Raw genomic sequence first — 15975 nt, 5'->3', positions numbered from 1 at the left:
GCTCAAAATAGTACTGTAGGATTTTAATGAGTACTGTAGGATTTTAGTGAGTACTGTAGGATTTTAATTAGCAATATAGGATTTTAAAAACAAGCATTACTAAACACATGTTAATGCTTTTACCAAATTGAGTAAACATGACTTTTTCTTAATGAGCTCTCAGTATAAACCTGATACGGGAGAAGGAAATGTCTAGAAAGCATCTTGCTGGGGTGGAGACTACAAGGTGTGCCTGCTCTTGGCGGGGTGGGTGCTGTGCCTGTTTTTCTGAAGAATCATTTCCACATATTAAAAGTGGGAAGAAGCATCAAAAACTTCTGAGAAGTGGAGGGAGAAAAATAAATGTTCCAGGCAGAGTGGGAATATGTAGCCAGGCCTTGGCTGCTGATGGATGGTTCCACAGACAGATTTGTATTTCTTCTCATATTCTAGGGAGTGAAAAATCAAGGATTACTGTTTTTCCCATTTTGTCTGGAGAGCTACAAAGCTGACCTCAGGAAGAGGCACATGTACAGCTTCTCTGATAAGGTCTTCCTGCTGCCCCTCAGTGCCACCCCCATGCTAAGTGCTGCTCTCCCACAACTGGCACAGGCACCACCACATTTGTAGATTAAATACCTGCTCTTCCTCTCACAGGTGGATTTGCTGAGTTCTCCAGCTCTTTCCCTGGTCTCTGTGAAGGAAAATCCACACTCATCCCTACTTGCATTTCTCAACCCTGCCTACCTGTTTCCAACACTGGCCCAACTAGAATCCTGCCTCATCTCTACCTTGGGTGTCAGCGAGATGTCCTCAACAAGGTGAGCATTCTGGGTGCCATGTGGGTCACTGGAATGAGTAGCTGATTTCCAGGGATCTTCCTCCAAGCTTCCATCATGGTGCATTGTTACAGCTGTGAAACAGCAGAAGTGGATGCAGGTAAAAGCTGCCTGCACAAGCCATGGAAAGCTGTGGGAGAACCAGTGATCCACACACCACATAATTAATCTATGGGTCATTAAATACAAAACTTGGGCTTCTTTCTCCTTCATCTTGGGGCAGCTGATATGGTTCATTCCTCAGGAACCGATCAACCAACAGCAAACTGTCACATCTGCCATGAGAGCAGGTCAAGTGCTTTCCTGTCACAGCTCTGACTGGTTTGTTTTGGCAGGTCTTAGAGGTTGACACAATTATATTCATGGTTACAGTAGGACAAAGGAAGATTGTGTGATTTTAGTATTTCCTTCAAGTGCTAGGAAAAAATAGCATTTAAACACCATGAATTGTATAATAAGGGATTACTGCAAACAAATCTTTGTGCACCTACTGAAATGTTCAGACCTGGACAATCAGTGGGGTTCTTTAAAATGAGCTTTTACAGTAGCACTGCATTAATAAACTTTTATTCTTTTTAAGTACATGTGCATTTAGTAATTTCTGTTCCTAAAGAACAGCCCAAAATTTTTTTTATATACTTAAAATAGTCAGCAAAATTATCAAATACAGCACTTGTAGGATGCTGGACTATTAGATGTCTAAGAGAGCTTGTCTCAAATTGCCATAGGTCTCTATTCCTATGTATATCCACAGATGTTTTCCCCCACAAGGAGCCAGCTCACACTGCTTCCAACCTGCATCTTGGGTCCCTTCAAAGGGAATTTTTATTCCTTTTGCTGTGTGTGCCCTCTTGCCTCCCTTATTCTCTGACAGTCCTATTCGTTAGTTGAATCCCCAACAGCCTTCATAAGATGGCATTAAATACATGGATGGGGGAGAGGGAAGGAGTGCTTCTCCCTAGAATATTGCCCTAATTGTGTGCAAGGCTTATGTGTATGTTTTTTTTAATCCATGTACAAAGCTTAAGCCAGGAGCTATAATAAGGAGTCCTGTAAATTGATAAAATTTATGTACTTTGACCATTTTAATTTTCACTGCTTTCTTCTACTTTTACTCTATCCCAGTCTGGCCATTAATGGGCTATTTTTAGATTTTTCACAATTATTTTAAGGGGATTTTTGACACACGAGCAATCATATAGAAGGTGATTGTGCTTTAGCAAAGAGCACAGAAATGGAGGATAGTCAGCAGTCATTGCATCTACTTTGTCCTTTACATCTTCCTCGTCTTTACTGCCAAGGTAGCAAGTGAGCCATTCAAACGGGATTCACTTATGATGGATGTCAAAGCAGCTTATCACTCTTCCTACCACAAAAGTCATTTATGGTCCCCAGACAAAAGACAGCAGAAACAAAGTAATTAAAAAAAAAAAAAATTCTTTCAGTTAATAAGGTATTAGATGTTTCTATGCTGTTTGCTTTCAGTGTGTCTGCAGTGTTGGTGTCACTTCAGTTTGCAGCTGCAGATACTTTAGAATTAGTGCAAGAGCCCCAGGAGTTGCTCAGATTTGTACTTCTTCACATGATCTTGGGACTGAAAATTGAGGGTTACTGTGTTTCCCATGCTGTATGGAGAAGCACACAAATGACAGCACACCACCTGTTCAGGTGTTCAGGAAGTTCTTACCACCTGGTGTCACCTGACAGTCTTTCGGAAGTTCTTCCATTGGTCACCTCTTAAATTTCTTATCCATTTTTAGGACAAATACAAATCTTTTGATTTCAGATCTACCAATTTTTTGTACCTTTTCCTCTTACTTGGGCACATCACTTGTTGGCTGCACAAACTAGACCTGAGTGCCAGTGGCTTATCTACCTCTTACCTACATCTTCAGTTTCCATGTTTGCCTCTGGAAAATGCTAAATGGCTTCCATCTTTAATACTGGAAAATACTAAGAAGCTGTGGAAGCAAATTACAACTTCTACTTCTTAGAATGCACTTGATGTTTTCACCAATACCAGCAAGTCCCAGTTTCCTGAGTTTAATCAGTTTCTGGATTTAACTAAAAGTTAGTGGCAGCCACACGCTGGCACATCAGAAACACGAATAATGGATCTCTGCTGCTCTTCCTGCAACATGCTTGGTTGCTGGGAAGCCTGGATCCTGCTCAGGGGCATTGGGGAGAGCAAAGAGGATGACTTACCACACTGATTGCCCAGAAACACATCGCAAGAAATCTGTGAAGTAAAGAACATTCGAAAGCAGAGGGGCAGAAACAAAAAAAAAGGGACAAGTAGCAAAGTGCTGTCTCTGTTAGGATAGTCCAGGAGCTGGTAAGTGGTTACCTTTGCATGCTCTGGTTTAATGGCCCTGCTGGGGCTACTTGGGACAAGAAGTCAGCTTTCTGCTAAGATTAAACTAGCTGTTTTCTATTCAAATCCAGATTTAAAAAAAAAAAAAAAAAAGCTGAAAAATTCTAGTAAGATTCCCCTGACTATTAAGATGCAGTTGTATACACTGACCTTATTTTTGCCTTCAAAAGCTGTGAGCTCTCCTGATTCCTTCCATTCACTAGACGTACCAATTTCTCTGAAATTAAATCATCTCAAAGATATCTGCAAGAAACTCCTAAGCAGCGCTACTGTTCAACCTGATGAATTAAAGATGTGAATTTTCATCAGGTTTTATCAAGATGAGCTTATCTTTTCAGAATCTTTATAAGCTTACCTCTGAGTGCCTGAGTAGGGGAAATGCTTCTTTTGTTGCAGAATAATCTGTATTCATGACCTTTTCAGAATACTAATGTTATTTACCATTAATACCTCTGCTGATAACGCTTTATTTAGGAAAGATATGCAGCCACAAATGCTTGGTTTGTGTCCTTCAGCAAAATTAATGATTCATTCAGGAAAGTCTTAGGAGAATTGTAATATTTTTTGCAGATTTCTTTCTACATGCTTAATTTGGAAAACATTCATCTTTTTTGCAGTGTTGAAATGCTAAAAACCTCCTAAGAGTTCTAAGAGAAAAGTCTGCTTGTTTTGGGTCTCAGTGTGGTACACTGTGGTTATTTTCCTGTGATAGGTTAGTGACATTGCAAGACAGTATTTAGTTTTACAGAAGATCTTTGTTGCATTTTGTGAAAGAGAGGAAAGCTGCACTCTAACCTACACAGGAGTGACAATGTCCTTTCTGAAATTAGTGTGACAGAAAGTAATCTGTAGTGTGTTTATGGGCCTGAATGAGCCTCCTACTTACACCTCATGGTTTGTACCAGCATTTCAAATGTAAAACTTTCTGCCTTCCCACTTGCATAACTATTCTCTTTCTTCCAGACCTGGATTTTATTTCCTGGAACAAAATAACATTTTAGGGTGCTATTAATTTTCAGATTAAACAAGTCATAAAGTGTAAATAAGCTTACAAAAGAGCATTTACCTTCTATTCACAGAATTGTTAGTATTAGGATTTCTGGATCTTCCTCGATCGTAATTCACTTCTTCCTCTTGGGTGCCTCACAATGAAGGCACTGTTATGGTTGTTACACTGGAGCATGTCACAGTGGGAATGATTGATTCTTCAGAACAGAAGGAAGCAGAACTTCTTTCTTTAGCCTCAGTCTGAAAGACCAGCACTAATATTTTGGGGTGGTTTTTTTGGCTTGTAGATTTCGGACTTGGCATCTGCAGCCTTCTTGTTCCATTTGAATAATCAATCCCACATCAAAAACCTGGCATAACTGTGCAGTGGTGATGGTTGGACTGTGCAGCCCATCAGTGTTTATGTTTTAAAAGAAATAATAAGATTTTCTATTCTCCCAAATTCATCACCCCCCTTAGCTATGCTCTTAACAAACCTGACCATGGCAGTCCATTTGTCAGTGAGACCTCCACCACCTCCCTCTTTCTACCTGGGAATTCAGGACCCGGCGTGTGCTTTTGTCTCGGATATTCCAGTTGCTCCTCACTCACCTTCAAGCAGAGACAACAAGGAGTGAGCTGGTTTGGGGTCAGTATTTCAGCTCAGTGACCTAAAGCCAGTAATTGTTTCCCAGGAGCTGCTGAAGAACTTTGGGATCCTGGAAGGGAAAAGCTGTGCAGTCCAGGACAGTGAGGCGGGGATGTTGGGGATCAGGGGTCTCCCTGGCACATGTAAGATACCAGGAGTCCAGTTAGTCCCCTGTGCCAGGAATCCCGTTCCCAGTACCTCTCCCCTCTGGATAATTCCCAATATTCCTGTATTTCCTTACAGCACTCCTGCTTTTAAGCATGTCAGTGAGTGAATGTGAAATCGAGGCAAGGAAGGTGTGAGAGCAGCAGCTGTGGAAGGCATGCAGGGCTGGAGGGAGCTTGGTGCTTCAGCTGGAGGACGTGAAGGAAGGGAGAGGGGTAAACAGGGACATACTGGAATTTGTTGATGAGAAGCTGAGCTATACTGGGAGTGTGACCCAGGAAATTAGCAGGGCAAGAAGTACTAAGGCTGAGAACTTACTTTGACACATACAACCCTTTTCCTTTCTTTCTTTTTTTTTATTTTGACCATTGCTGCAAATATTATTTCTGCTGATTTGCTTTGCAAGGAACTGTCCATCTCCTGTTCCCCTCGGATGGGTGTGTTCATGACATAATGCACGTCCATTAGTCTAAGGTGCACACGCCTCCAGCCTCTGAATGCGCAGATGTGAGAGACTTTGGATGAAGGGTTGGAGCACTGCTCACTTTGCTCCAGGCAACAAAAATCAGCTCACTAGCAGAAATTCATGCTAATTCCCTGTTTACAACCACTGTTGGCTGGACTTTGTGCACCTTCCTCTGCAAGTGACTGATGTAGATTCCCTTCTCCCCTGCAGCCCTTTGTTCTCACTCAGCATTTAATTTATGCACGGATATCCGTGTGCGTGTTCATCCCTTCTACACACACCGTGCCACGCGTGTGGGGTACCTGTGCTGAACATCACATTATTTAGACTGCTCTGACTGAACAAGATAGAATCCTGGCTCTTCTGCTAAATAAGTATATCCCTGTTTCTCCTCACCAAAAGATCTCTGTGCTTGCAGAAAAAATATAGGGAAGAATCAACCATTTGGCTTTGTGACTGTATTTTCCTACTGGTAGATCGCCAGTTGAAATCTGCAGTGTAAGAATTCGTTCATGCTGCTACTCCTATGGATTGACAAACTTTATTATATATCTGCTATGAAAGCAAAAGGACTAAAATCAGATTTTGGGGGGCGCTTTTTTTTAACGTTTATTTTGAGAGAAGAGTTTCCATAGAAATCTGGCCAAAAGTCCCCCAATGTTTATGTTCAGTTTGAGTAGTGTCCAAGCCTAGTACTGCATGTCACTTACTGCCAGATTCTCTCTGAACCATGGCAGTTTGATAAGCATTACTCTAACATGCTGAACTGCTTTTCTGTGTCAAGATGCTTCCTTGGAGGAGACTGGATGGTTTGTGATAGACCCACCTCTACTTTTCCAGTACTTCTTCCACATGTTTTTGCACTAAGGTGCCCACTGCATCACAAACTACTTTGCACAACTCTAGATACTGTAAGTATGGCGAGATGCAGAAAAGAGGAGCCTCTCTTTTATTTCAGTCGTGAAAACTGACTTACTTAAAATCCCAGTTGACTCTTAAATATATAGAGTGTCTTTGCTTGTTCCTGTGACATTTCTCTGAGAGACAAGCGGCCTAGAGACTGAAAGCTGAAATTGTAAATCACAGAGCAGGACTCCTGTAAAATGCCAGTGCTGTGTAGAGATGGTTTAATTCAAGATCTTCATCTCTTTCATTGAGGTTTTGAGAGTTTTGCACATTCCCTTAGAAACAAGAAACTCCTGGACTTGAGAGGTGACTGCAGGAGGCATCCATTTCATTTCCTATTTCCCACCAATATCTGTGATGGGGCAATTTCAGTCCTAGATATGTGATCTGGAAAACACATATTCAGGTCAGCAAACTGCATGTGGGAAGTGTTTGTTGTCAGCTTGCATGCTGAGAATTTAAACCAAAGTAGCAAAAAGTTCATTCTCTTGGAAGTGATGCTTCAGAGTAGCAGAAGGTATTCTACCATTACTTCTGTTCTTTGTTAACTTTGTTTTTATGGGATTTGCAGTCCATATGTTATTTGGACATACTGGATGTCTCACTGGAAGTTGTTAAAAGAATCGAAAGCTGAGGAGTTGTCTTTTTCTTAGAAGAATGTCCCTTACACAGCTAGAGCAATTCTAACACAAATTTCAGTTTGATTTTTAGCTTTGTAATGTGCCAAAGGTACCATTTGACTTCTTGAGGCTTAATCTTCCTCTCTTTCCTAGGAGCTGATGCAGCAGAACGACATTGGCTATGTCCTGAATGCCAGCAATACTTGTCCAAAGCCTGATTTTATTCCAGAATCCCATTTCCTCAGAGTGCCTGTGAATGACAGCTTTTGTGAGAAAATTTTGCCTTGGTTGGATAAATCAGTCGATTTTATAGGTGAGTAGAAAATTTTAATTCTCTCTCAAACAGTTTGTGGGTTGCTCTGTGTGTCTGCTGTGCTGTTTTGGCTGGGGAAGCCCCGAGTGCTTTCTGGGTGGTGTGAAAATACCCTCAGGATCTGTGGACATGGTCAGCATCATTTCATAAGCACAGGAGCAAAATGTGGGGAGATTCTTCCACTGCACGTTGCAGCATTACAGAACAAAGACACTTCAGAGCTTTCAGGCAGCCTGGTAGATGCCTGATATATGTCTGCAGAGGGTGGATTAGAAATTTGGACATACACCTTCTGTCTTTACCTTTGAGACGTGAACTAGCCAGATCTGAACGGGCCAAATTGTTCCATCGTGAATGTTTGCTTTTTACTTGTATATAAAATTAGAAACAATCATCTTTCCCAGACATCTAAATAGGGCTGTTTATGTGCACATTAAAATGAGGTATGCTGTGACTGCAGGATGTTTCCTGTGTGTGTAGTCATGCTTTTTCTATACTCAATGCTACTACACAGTGCTAGAGAAAATAAGTTAAGTTTTGTTTCAAGCTTCCATAAGATTTGCAATTAGCAGTTCACTTGGAAGCTTTGAATAATTTTCAGGAACACTGCTTTCTTTGCAAACTTTTCATCCTGGTATGATGCTGCTGAGTTTGACACTTGCTAATTTCATTGCCATGCAGAAAAAGCAAAAGCATCCAATGGCCATGTGTTGGTGCACTGTTTAGCTGGGATATCTCGCTCTGCTACAATTGCCATTGCATACATCATGAAAAGAATGGATATGTCCTTGGATGAAGCTTACAGGTAGGGACAAATCTTCCCTTCCTACGAACTCTTGTGCTTGTTGGCCTGCTTTTAGGGTGGATGATGAAAGGTTCTATGACCAAGGGTAGAAGCAGACATTTTATCTGGTGGTTCACTGGCCACACTTCTGCTTTAAGCATATGTTTCCTCCAGAAATAAATTAATGGTATTGAATAGATATCACACAGCTAATATTAACTGCCCACTGCAAAATGGTCTTTGATCCAAGCAGGCAAGTACATGGAATGTAAAGTGCCTATTCAATGTATGTGTCTTGTCCTGGTTCTGGCCAGGACAGGGTTAGTTTTTGCAGTAGCCAGGAGGGGCATGGCCAGGACCTGGAGGTTATTCTGTGCCTTCTGTCACTGCTGGGAGCAGGGGAAGAGTCCCTTCTGGGGCAGGGTCAGGTACTGTGGGGTTTCCACATGGTGTGCATCATTCACCTCTTTCTGGTACCCTCTGTCACCACTGTTGTGCTGTTACTCTCCATTTTCTTATCTCATCGCTGTTTCCGCTAAATTGCTCTTATCTCAACCCATGATCTTTGCCTTTTGAGCCTCCAATTCCCCTCTCCATCCTGCTGCAGAGGAGCAGTGCATGGTTTGGGAGTGTTTTGGTGGGAGCACCATTCCTGAACCACAGCTGTGTGTACAGACAAACACAGAGCTACGGCACATGCGTAACAGCATCTTGTGAGCCACAGGGAGAGCAGAATGGTCAGGGTTGAAGAGACAACTGAGGGTAACTTAGGACAAATGCTGGACTGGATCTGTCTCCTGCAGTTTGGTGTTTGGTGGTGCTCACAAAGAACTGCCTGCAAGTGAAATGCCCAGGAATGGAAAAAGCTTCTTTGTTGCTATTGAATTCAACCAAAGCCTGGGAGAAAGTATTTTGAATATCATGTCTCTGTGGCATTTGGTAATATTTGTGGAGACCCCCTTCCCTTTCCTCGTTTACAGATCCCATTTTTTCTCCACTTGGACTGTGAATACTTTCCTACCCTCCAGGTGGCTTGGTTGCCATTTACTATGACTTCTGTATTTAATTTAACCAACTGCTTTGTTGTGTTGCACAGAAAACGATGATTTTCTTTTTGATGGGCTCCCTGGTGCATCACTGTAAGGAGTTATGCAGAACCAACCTGAGTAACTGCCCTGGAGCAGGGGGAGAGGAGCCCCTTTGGAATCACCTGTGTGTTTGCTACAACCATCCCTAAAACAGGGATGAGGACAGAGAGATGAACACTGGATATTGCCACATGGAGCGTGATTTCCACAGAAACTTTTGTTTTAAGCTGTTGAATGTCGTTATGTGTGCAGTGAAAAAACTGCATGTAAGAGGTGCCTGAGCTGCAGCTCTCTCCTGCTGTGCTTAGACACTTCCCACGTTTCCCTGCTAGAGCCTGCTGGCAGCTTGGTGGTGTACAGTAATTTCACCATGAAACAGGTTTGGTTAAGAAGCTGAAGTTAAGAAGCTCAGTTATCCAGGCACAGATAACAGGCATGAATTACAGTGGATGTGGACAGATACTGTGCAGGGTCTGAGCTCAGTGAAAAAACCTGCCTGGTCTCAGGCCATAGTGGCTGAGGACAGAGCTGTAGAGAACTAAACATTTCTAAAATGCACACACTTCAGGGAACTTCTTCAGGGAGCTTCTAAATTCCTCCATGAAATCTCCGCATTAAATTCTAGTTTGTATCTTAACCAAAAGCATGAACAGAAAACACTAAGTGTTTTTCTCTTTGCATTGTAGATGCTGAGCAACTGCTGTGCAATTTAGACTATATTTTGTTATATTTCCTTTGACATGGCTCAGTAAGAATCGTCTGCAGAACATTTCACTCATTGGTTTGGGATCTCTTGTTGGCCAAGCTTAAAAGAAAAATACTCTTCTTTGAATTAGTGGAAGTCATTAGATAAAATGTTTGTCTGACACTATTACAAAAATAAAAAGGTGATACTGTTACTTGAAGTGAAAGTCGAAGAAATAAACTTTGAAAAACTTTTGTATAATGGACTATTTAACAGAAATAAACATAAGAATGAAACATTATACATGTTTTCCAATTGGAAAAAGTAGTGTGTATTTTGAGATGAAAAAGCTTGCAAAGCTTTACAATTTGTCAGGGGATCCAGCATGCTTTCCCTACTCTTTTCATTTTTAAAAATTCTAGTTTTAAATTTGGAACTGTCCAGTATTTTGGAGAGAGAGGAGAAAGTGGAGATGAGGAGAAAGGGGAGAGAACAGAGTGTTGGGGACACTACCAGAAAACAAGGCAAGGAGGACCTTGCTTTAAAGAACTAACCCAAGTACAACTAACTTTGACTGGAAAAAAATGAACAAAGACTAATAATTCCTGGGAGCAAATTGCTAAAAACCTTCACATCAAATGCTAAGAGGGCAAACTACAGAATTTCTCCTGGGGAGACTCACTAGATTTCTCCATTTGCCAGTGTTACACTTCATGGTGGAAGTTTCCACTATCAGCTCGTGTAACCTGATATTCCAGGTCATAATGTCATCTTGACTACTCTTAGTATTGTTTGTTCTTTGGCAAATTCAAAAAAATAGTAATAAAAAATGCAAGTTTCAACATTTTTCATGTGCTAGCATGAACACACATACATAGGTACACCTTTCCATTTTTCTCACACTGCTTTTAATGCCTGCACACTCATCATCTGTACACTTCCCCAGACAGGTTTTATTTTTAGTAGTATTTAATTTTCCCAGTGACACATTATATGTGTGTTTGTACTAGATTTAGCTCATCAAGGTTTCTTCCCTTGTTAATTCTTTTGTCATATGGTTAATCATAGTTCCAGGAATGTTTTTTTAGAAAAAAAACCAAAAAAAAACAAAACTGGAGGAGGAGGGATTTGGGCAACTCTGTTTTGCAGCCTGTTAAAAGCAAAGTACTTATTTATCCATGTTGCAAATCAGTGAGGTAGGAAATATGTCTTTATATTTAACTTTGAAATAAATAGTAGAAATCACGTGATACAAGTCTTTCATACATTTAGAATCCTGGTTCAGCAAAACATTTTCAGTACCATTGCACTTTCAGTGCATGAGTGGATTGGCACACCTGTGCCAGGCCAGGCTGCTTCCTACAGCACCCCAAAATAGGTGAGCTCTTGCAGGGGTTCGGCAATCCCGTTGCCCTTTACTGCTGAACACCTGCAGGGCTTGAGAGAGTGTTTTTGTTGTAATGCTGCATTTGCACCTTTCTGCTTTTGGTCATCACATCAGTGGTCAATAACAGTGTGGGGTAGAAATCACTGGCACTTGCTGGACAAGGTCAGAATGCAGCAGGGCTCTCTGTCTTGCCTGACAACAACAAACAGGGTAGGCAGTGCAGTGGTGACATGAGAGAGGTGACAGGAACATGTGATGTCAGTGGAATGGTGGGGAAGGTGTCCACTCTGTATCCCATGGGAAGCGGTCTCTTTGCTAAAGCTCAAGTGCTGTTCACGCAAAGCTCCCAGGGTTCTTGACTCTGGTTAGAAAGCAAGGTAGCAAAGATCCCACTGGTGAAGTAAATAAGGAAAATTATTCACTTGAATCACTTGTGGACATCATGAAGAGTTAAAATGTTTCCTCCCCCCCCCACACTTTTTAGCCACCTTTAAGCTAGAGAGACAATTGAGAGCGTGCAGCATTATTTTGCTTTAAACTACCTTTTTTAAACTCCATCCTCAAGTTACTTAGGCTTGATTGAACCGTAGCCCAAGTTAAGAATAGGCTGTAGACATTCACAACACTCACTTTAGGGATATCTTATACCTGAGCAGCAGGTTCTTGAAATAATTCTTGGTTTGTTTGTCCCCTCTTACCAGATTTGTGAAAGAAAAGAGGCCAACCATTTCTCCCAACTTCAACTTTCTGGGCCAGCTTTTGGACTTTGAGAAGAAGATCAAGAACCAGAGCGGCCAGCCTGGCCACATCAGCAAGCTGAAACTCCTGCAATTGGAGAAGAGCAGCGAGCACGTGCAGGTGCTGGAAGCGGGGCCGAGCAGCCTCTCCACGAGCCAGCTCTGCCTCGCCGCTGCCTCGGAGCTGCTGGAGCCCAAGCCCACGGACGGTGGCCCTGCGCCCCGCGGGCACGCGGCCCCGCTGGAGGACGGCCCGCTGGTACAGGGCATAAACGGGCTGCACGTCTCCCTGGACAAGGTGGAAGACAGCAACCGGCTGAAGCGCTCCTTCTCCTTGGATATCAAATCCGTGTCCTACTCCGCGAGCAGCAGCTGCGTGACTGCATCGGTGCAGGGCTTCGCATCCTCCGAAGACACGCTGGAGTACTACAAACACGCGGCCGCGCTGGAGGGCGGCAGCAAGCTGTGCCAGTTCTCCCCCGTGCAGGAGGTGTCGGAGCAGAGCCCGGAGAGCAGCCCTGACAAGGAGGAGGCGGCCCCGCCCCAGGAGGCGCCGGGCCCGTGGCCGCTGGACAGCCCGGCCTCACGGCCACACGCGGGCCGGGCCGGCGGCAGCACGGCCGCGCCTCGGCCGCTCCTGTACCCCCTGCACCGCAGCGGCAGCGTGGAGGACACCTACAGAACCAACTTCGTGTTCGGGCTCTCCACCAGCCAGCAGCAGCTGGCCAAGTCCGCCGCGGGGCTGGGCCTCAAGGGCTGGCACTCGGACATTCTGGCCCCGCAGCCCTCGTCCCTCACCAACAGCTGGTATTTCGCCGCCGAGTCCTCGCATTTCTACTCGGCCTCGGCGGTGTTCGGGGGCGGCGCCGCCTTCCCCGCCTACAGCTGCAGCCAGCTGCCCTCGGGCTGCGAGCAGCCCGGCGCCGTGCGCAGGCGGCCCCGCCAGGCCGACCGCGGCGACTCCCGGCGCAGCTGGCACGAGGAGAGCTCCTTCGAGAAGCAGTTCAAGCGCAGGAGCTGCCAGATGGAGTTCGGGGAGAGCATCCTGGCGGATAACAGATCCAGAGAGGAACTGGGCAAAGTAGGCAGTCAGTCAAGTTTTTCAGGCAGCATGGAAATCATTGAAGTGTCCTGAGGGGCAGCGGCTCATGTGACTCTGCCAGAGTCGCTTCCCCTTCCAGGCCGCTCCCCCAGCGTGTGAGAGGTCCCTGTAAATCTGAAACTTTGGGTAAAAAGGTGGGGGGAGGGAAGAAACGGAGGCTTCGGTGTGAGCCGGGGAAAGGTTGGTACTGCAGAGAAGGGACAATGGCCTCTGCCCGAGGAGACCCGAGTGTGCTGCTGGGCTTTTCTCCTCCCCTCCCCGGGAGAAGGGCAGAACATTTCACAGACCTTTCCCTGTCAGAGGAAGCAATTCTATGCAATGGATTGCACGTCCTTTCAGTGGCTTTTAACAAGGAAGCTCTCTTGGTGTCAGACCCGTTCTCTGGTTCCGCTGAACCACACTCCTACCTGTCAGAACTAGTTTTGTTCTCCCCTTCCCACTCCCCACGTCTTCACCAGTGCACCTTAGCCCTGACACTGAGCCAACCTCTGGAGGGAGACCTTTTTCCTGTAAGAAAAGGAGACTGGGAGCGATTCCAAAGGCCATAGGGACCGGTTACAGCAAGGCTGGTCTGAACACACCGTTCAGACAAATGTAAATACTGGTGTAAGTATTGTTCTAATGGATAGGCTTTAGGTGATTCGCTAGAGAGCTGCTTCAGAGAAAAAAAAACAAAAACCAGTACCTCAAAGATACACAGAATAAACTAGGGCTTTATGGCTGCCACATGCTGGTAGTCAGTTCAATGTGAACAAGTAATGACTGGCCACGTTTGATTATTTTTTTTTTTAAAGCTGTCTACGCACAAGTGTTTCAGCTGGCTCAGCAGCAGTTCTTAAAAGATGATGAATGAACCATACTTAGGACTGTTTCCCCCAGTCTTTTGATACAGTATTTGTATGTTTGATATTAGGCTGGCTTCTGGGAGACAGGTAGCTGCCTTGGCTTCTGAGCTATAATGGAGTGGTTGATAGGTAGGGCTACATGCAAGAGAAGCAGCTGGTACAAGTGGCCACAACAGGCTTTTCTTGCCCATTTACAATTCAACTTCTCAAAACCAATTCAAATGTGTTGGGGTTTCTTTAAGGTAAAAATGAGTTGGGGTGGGCTTTTGACCTTAACTGAGCAGTTCTAGTGTGGAACTGCAGACGCTCAGGGCTGTAGCGTGTCCTCACCGTCGGCACCCCAGGGCAGACACCTCCAGCTCGAGGAGGTGTCACATCCCTGGTTTCCCAGGAGATGAGGCACAGCCCTTCTCATGTTTTTGACAGCAAGCAGGTGCTTCTCCTCCCACCTTGGCTGCTGCTGACCTTGGGCTACATGTGCATGTTGCCATGAGAGGTTTATGGTCAGCAAGGGGGAGTACCAGAGCCACTGTGTAAAGCTGCATCCTTCCTGCTCCCAGGGCCTTCCCCAGCACCCCTCAGAACACGTGTGTTGAGGGGAAACTATATTGTTTTGTCCCATTTCAGTGCAGGCAGCTGAAAATTGTAGTAACAAATAATTAACCCTGGACAACAGCTTTAAAAAAAAAATTGTCAGCAGCAAACTGAAGCCCTAATTAAAGTCAGCAGCTTGGGTTATATTTGGGGTTTTTTTACTGTAAGTTTAGCTAGTTTGTGACTCAAATCTCAGGTTTTACTATACTGAAAAGTGGAGAAAGTTTTTGTCATTGTTTTGTTTTGTGGCTAGGATGTGACTTTAATTTCCTACAGTGGACCGTTGAAAATAGCACTGAAAGCTACAGCATTGATTAACTTGATCCTAAAAAGTGCAAAAGGCACAGCGAGAGGAAGCACCAGGAGTCACTGAGCCCAGAGGCTCTTTGTGCTGGATGATGGTTGACATCACCCTGGACACTGTGTCAGGTGTTGGCTGTTCATGGAACATGCTGCCACTTGTCACTGTTTACATCTCCAGTGGAAGTGATTACATCACGACTATTTTCAGCTGTGTGTGTATTTACCTATGTAAACAACTGAACAGGGCTCCTCTCAGCCACATTTCAGGAAAAGCCCATGGCTTTGATTAAAAGCAGTTAATGGGAGTTAACACGTATCAATCTCTAGAGGCAGAAACAGATTCTTCCTCTTTTGTGCTCCTTCAGACTGTGTGTTTGGGGTTGGTTTGGTTGATTGCCTTCTGAGGAACTGAAATCTGGTCTTGTGGCTCCTCGTGATTCCCAGTGTGTTCTGGATGTAGGCTCAGTACTTACAGGGGGCAGGTTCCCAGAGGAGGAAGCCTTAACCCCATGTCCTGCACAGGGTGGTGCCCAGCCTGGCTCATACCTGAACTAGAGTCCTGTCCCTGAACAATACTGGAAATGGTTTGCAGAAGTCTGGAAAGCGAAGTGGAGGATGTGAGAGGGAAAAATGTGTACATGTTCAATATGAATATAACGTATGGCATTTGGTGTGTGGCATACTTGGCATGTTTGGTGTATGGCAAGCTGGTGAAATGGTTCAGAGAGATGTGAGTTTCTCATCTTGTTGTGTCATGAGCATTACCTGTATGTTATGATGAAATAAAATCAGAAATGGTACCTGTTTATACAGAAGGCTGAGGAAGGAGTTGTGGAGTGTTTTACCTGCAGCAGGACCTGCTCCCCCCAGCATCCAGGAGAGGAGGGGCCTTGTCCTTTAGGGAACACGCCCTTCCCTGCAGGTGTGTTCATGAATGACAGGGCTGGAGCAGCTTTAGACCAGTTGTCACAAGCAGTGGTGATTTTACAGCACCAGTAACCATTCAGGCCTCTTACCTGTCCCTGACTATCCCCTTCCTCTGCTCCGTTGATGAGCAGCAGTGGCACTTGTCTGCATCAACACCTTCCACTGTCTGATGCAGGTGTGAGTAACCTGTTCCTCAGGCAGCTGGGGCAGTCTTGTTGAAGCAAG

The 15975-nt window shown here is 44.5% G+C and overlaps 1 protein-coding gene across 3 annotated transcripts in view; it reads left to right on the top strand.

Annotated features, from left to right (window-relative positions):
* DUSP16 (dual specificity phosphatase 16) overlaps positions 1 to 15638 on the top strand; it is a 64049-nt gene extending 48411 nt beyond the window's left edge. For all 3 annotated transcript variants that reach the window (XM_042051195.1, XM_042051196.1, XM_042051194.1), the window contains exons 5-8: positions 637 to 800; positions 7139 to 7298; positions 7980 to 8103; positions 11944 to 15638. In XM_042051195.1, coding sequence (XP_041907129.1) covers positions 637 to 800; positions 7139 to 7298; positions 7980 to 8103; positions 11944 to 13114 — 1619 coding nt within the window. In that variant the 3' untranslated portion in view covers positions 13115 to 15638. The remainder of the gene's footprint in view (positions 1 to 636; positions 801 to 7138; positions 7299 to 7979; positions 8104 to 11943) is intronic.
* The last annotated feature ends 337 nt before the right edge of the window (positions 15639 to 15975 follow it).

This window comes from Corvus kubaryi, unplaced genomic scaffold (assembly GCF_017639235.1).
Source record: "Corvus kubaryi isolate FWS band 111438036 unplaced genomic scaffold, C.kubaryi_AGA036_p1.0 74, whole genome shotgun sequence".
Taxonomy (NCBI): domain Eukaryota; kingdom Metazoa; phylum Chordata; class Aves; order Passeriformes; family Corvidae; genus Corvus; species Corvus kubaryi.
The sequence above is the reverse complement of the archived record's forward strand: the minus strand, read 5'-3'. Positions and strand labels throughout refer to the sequence as shown.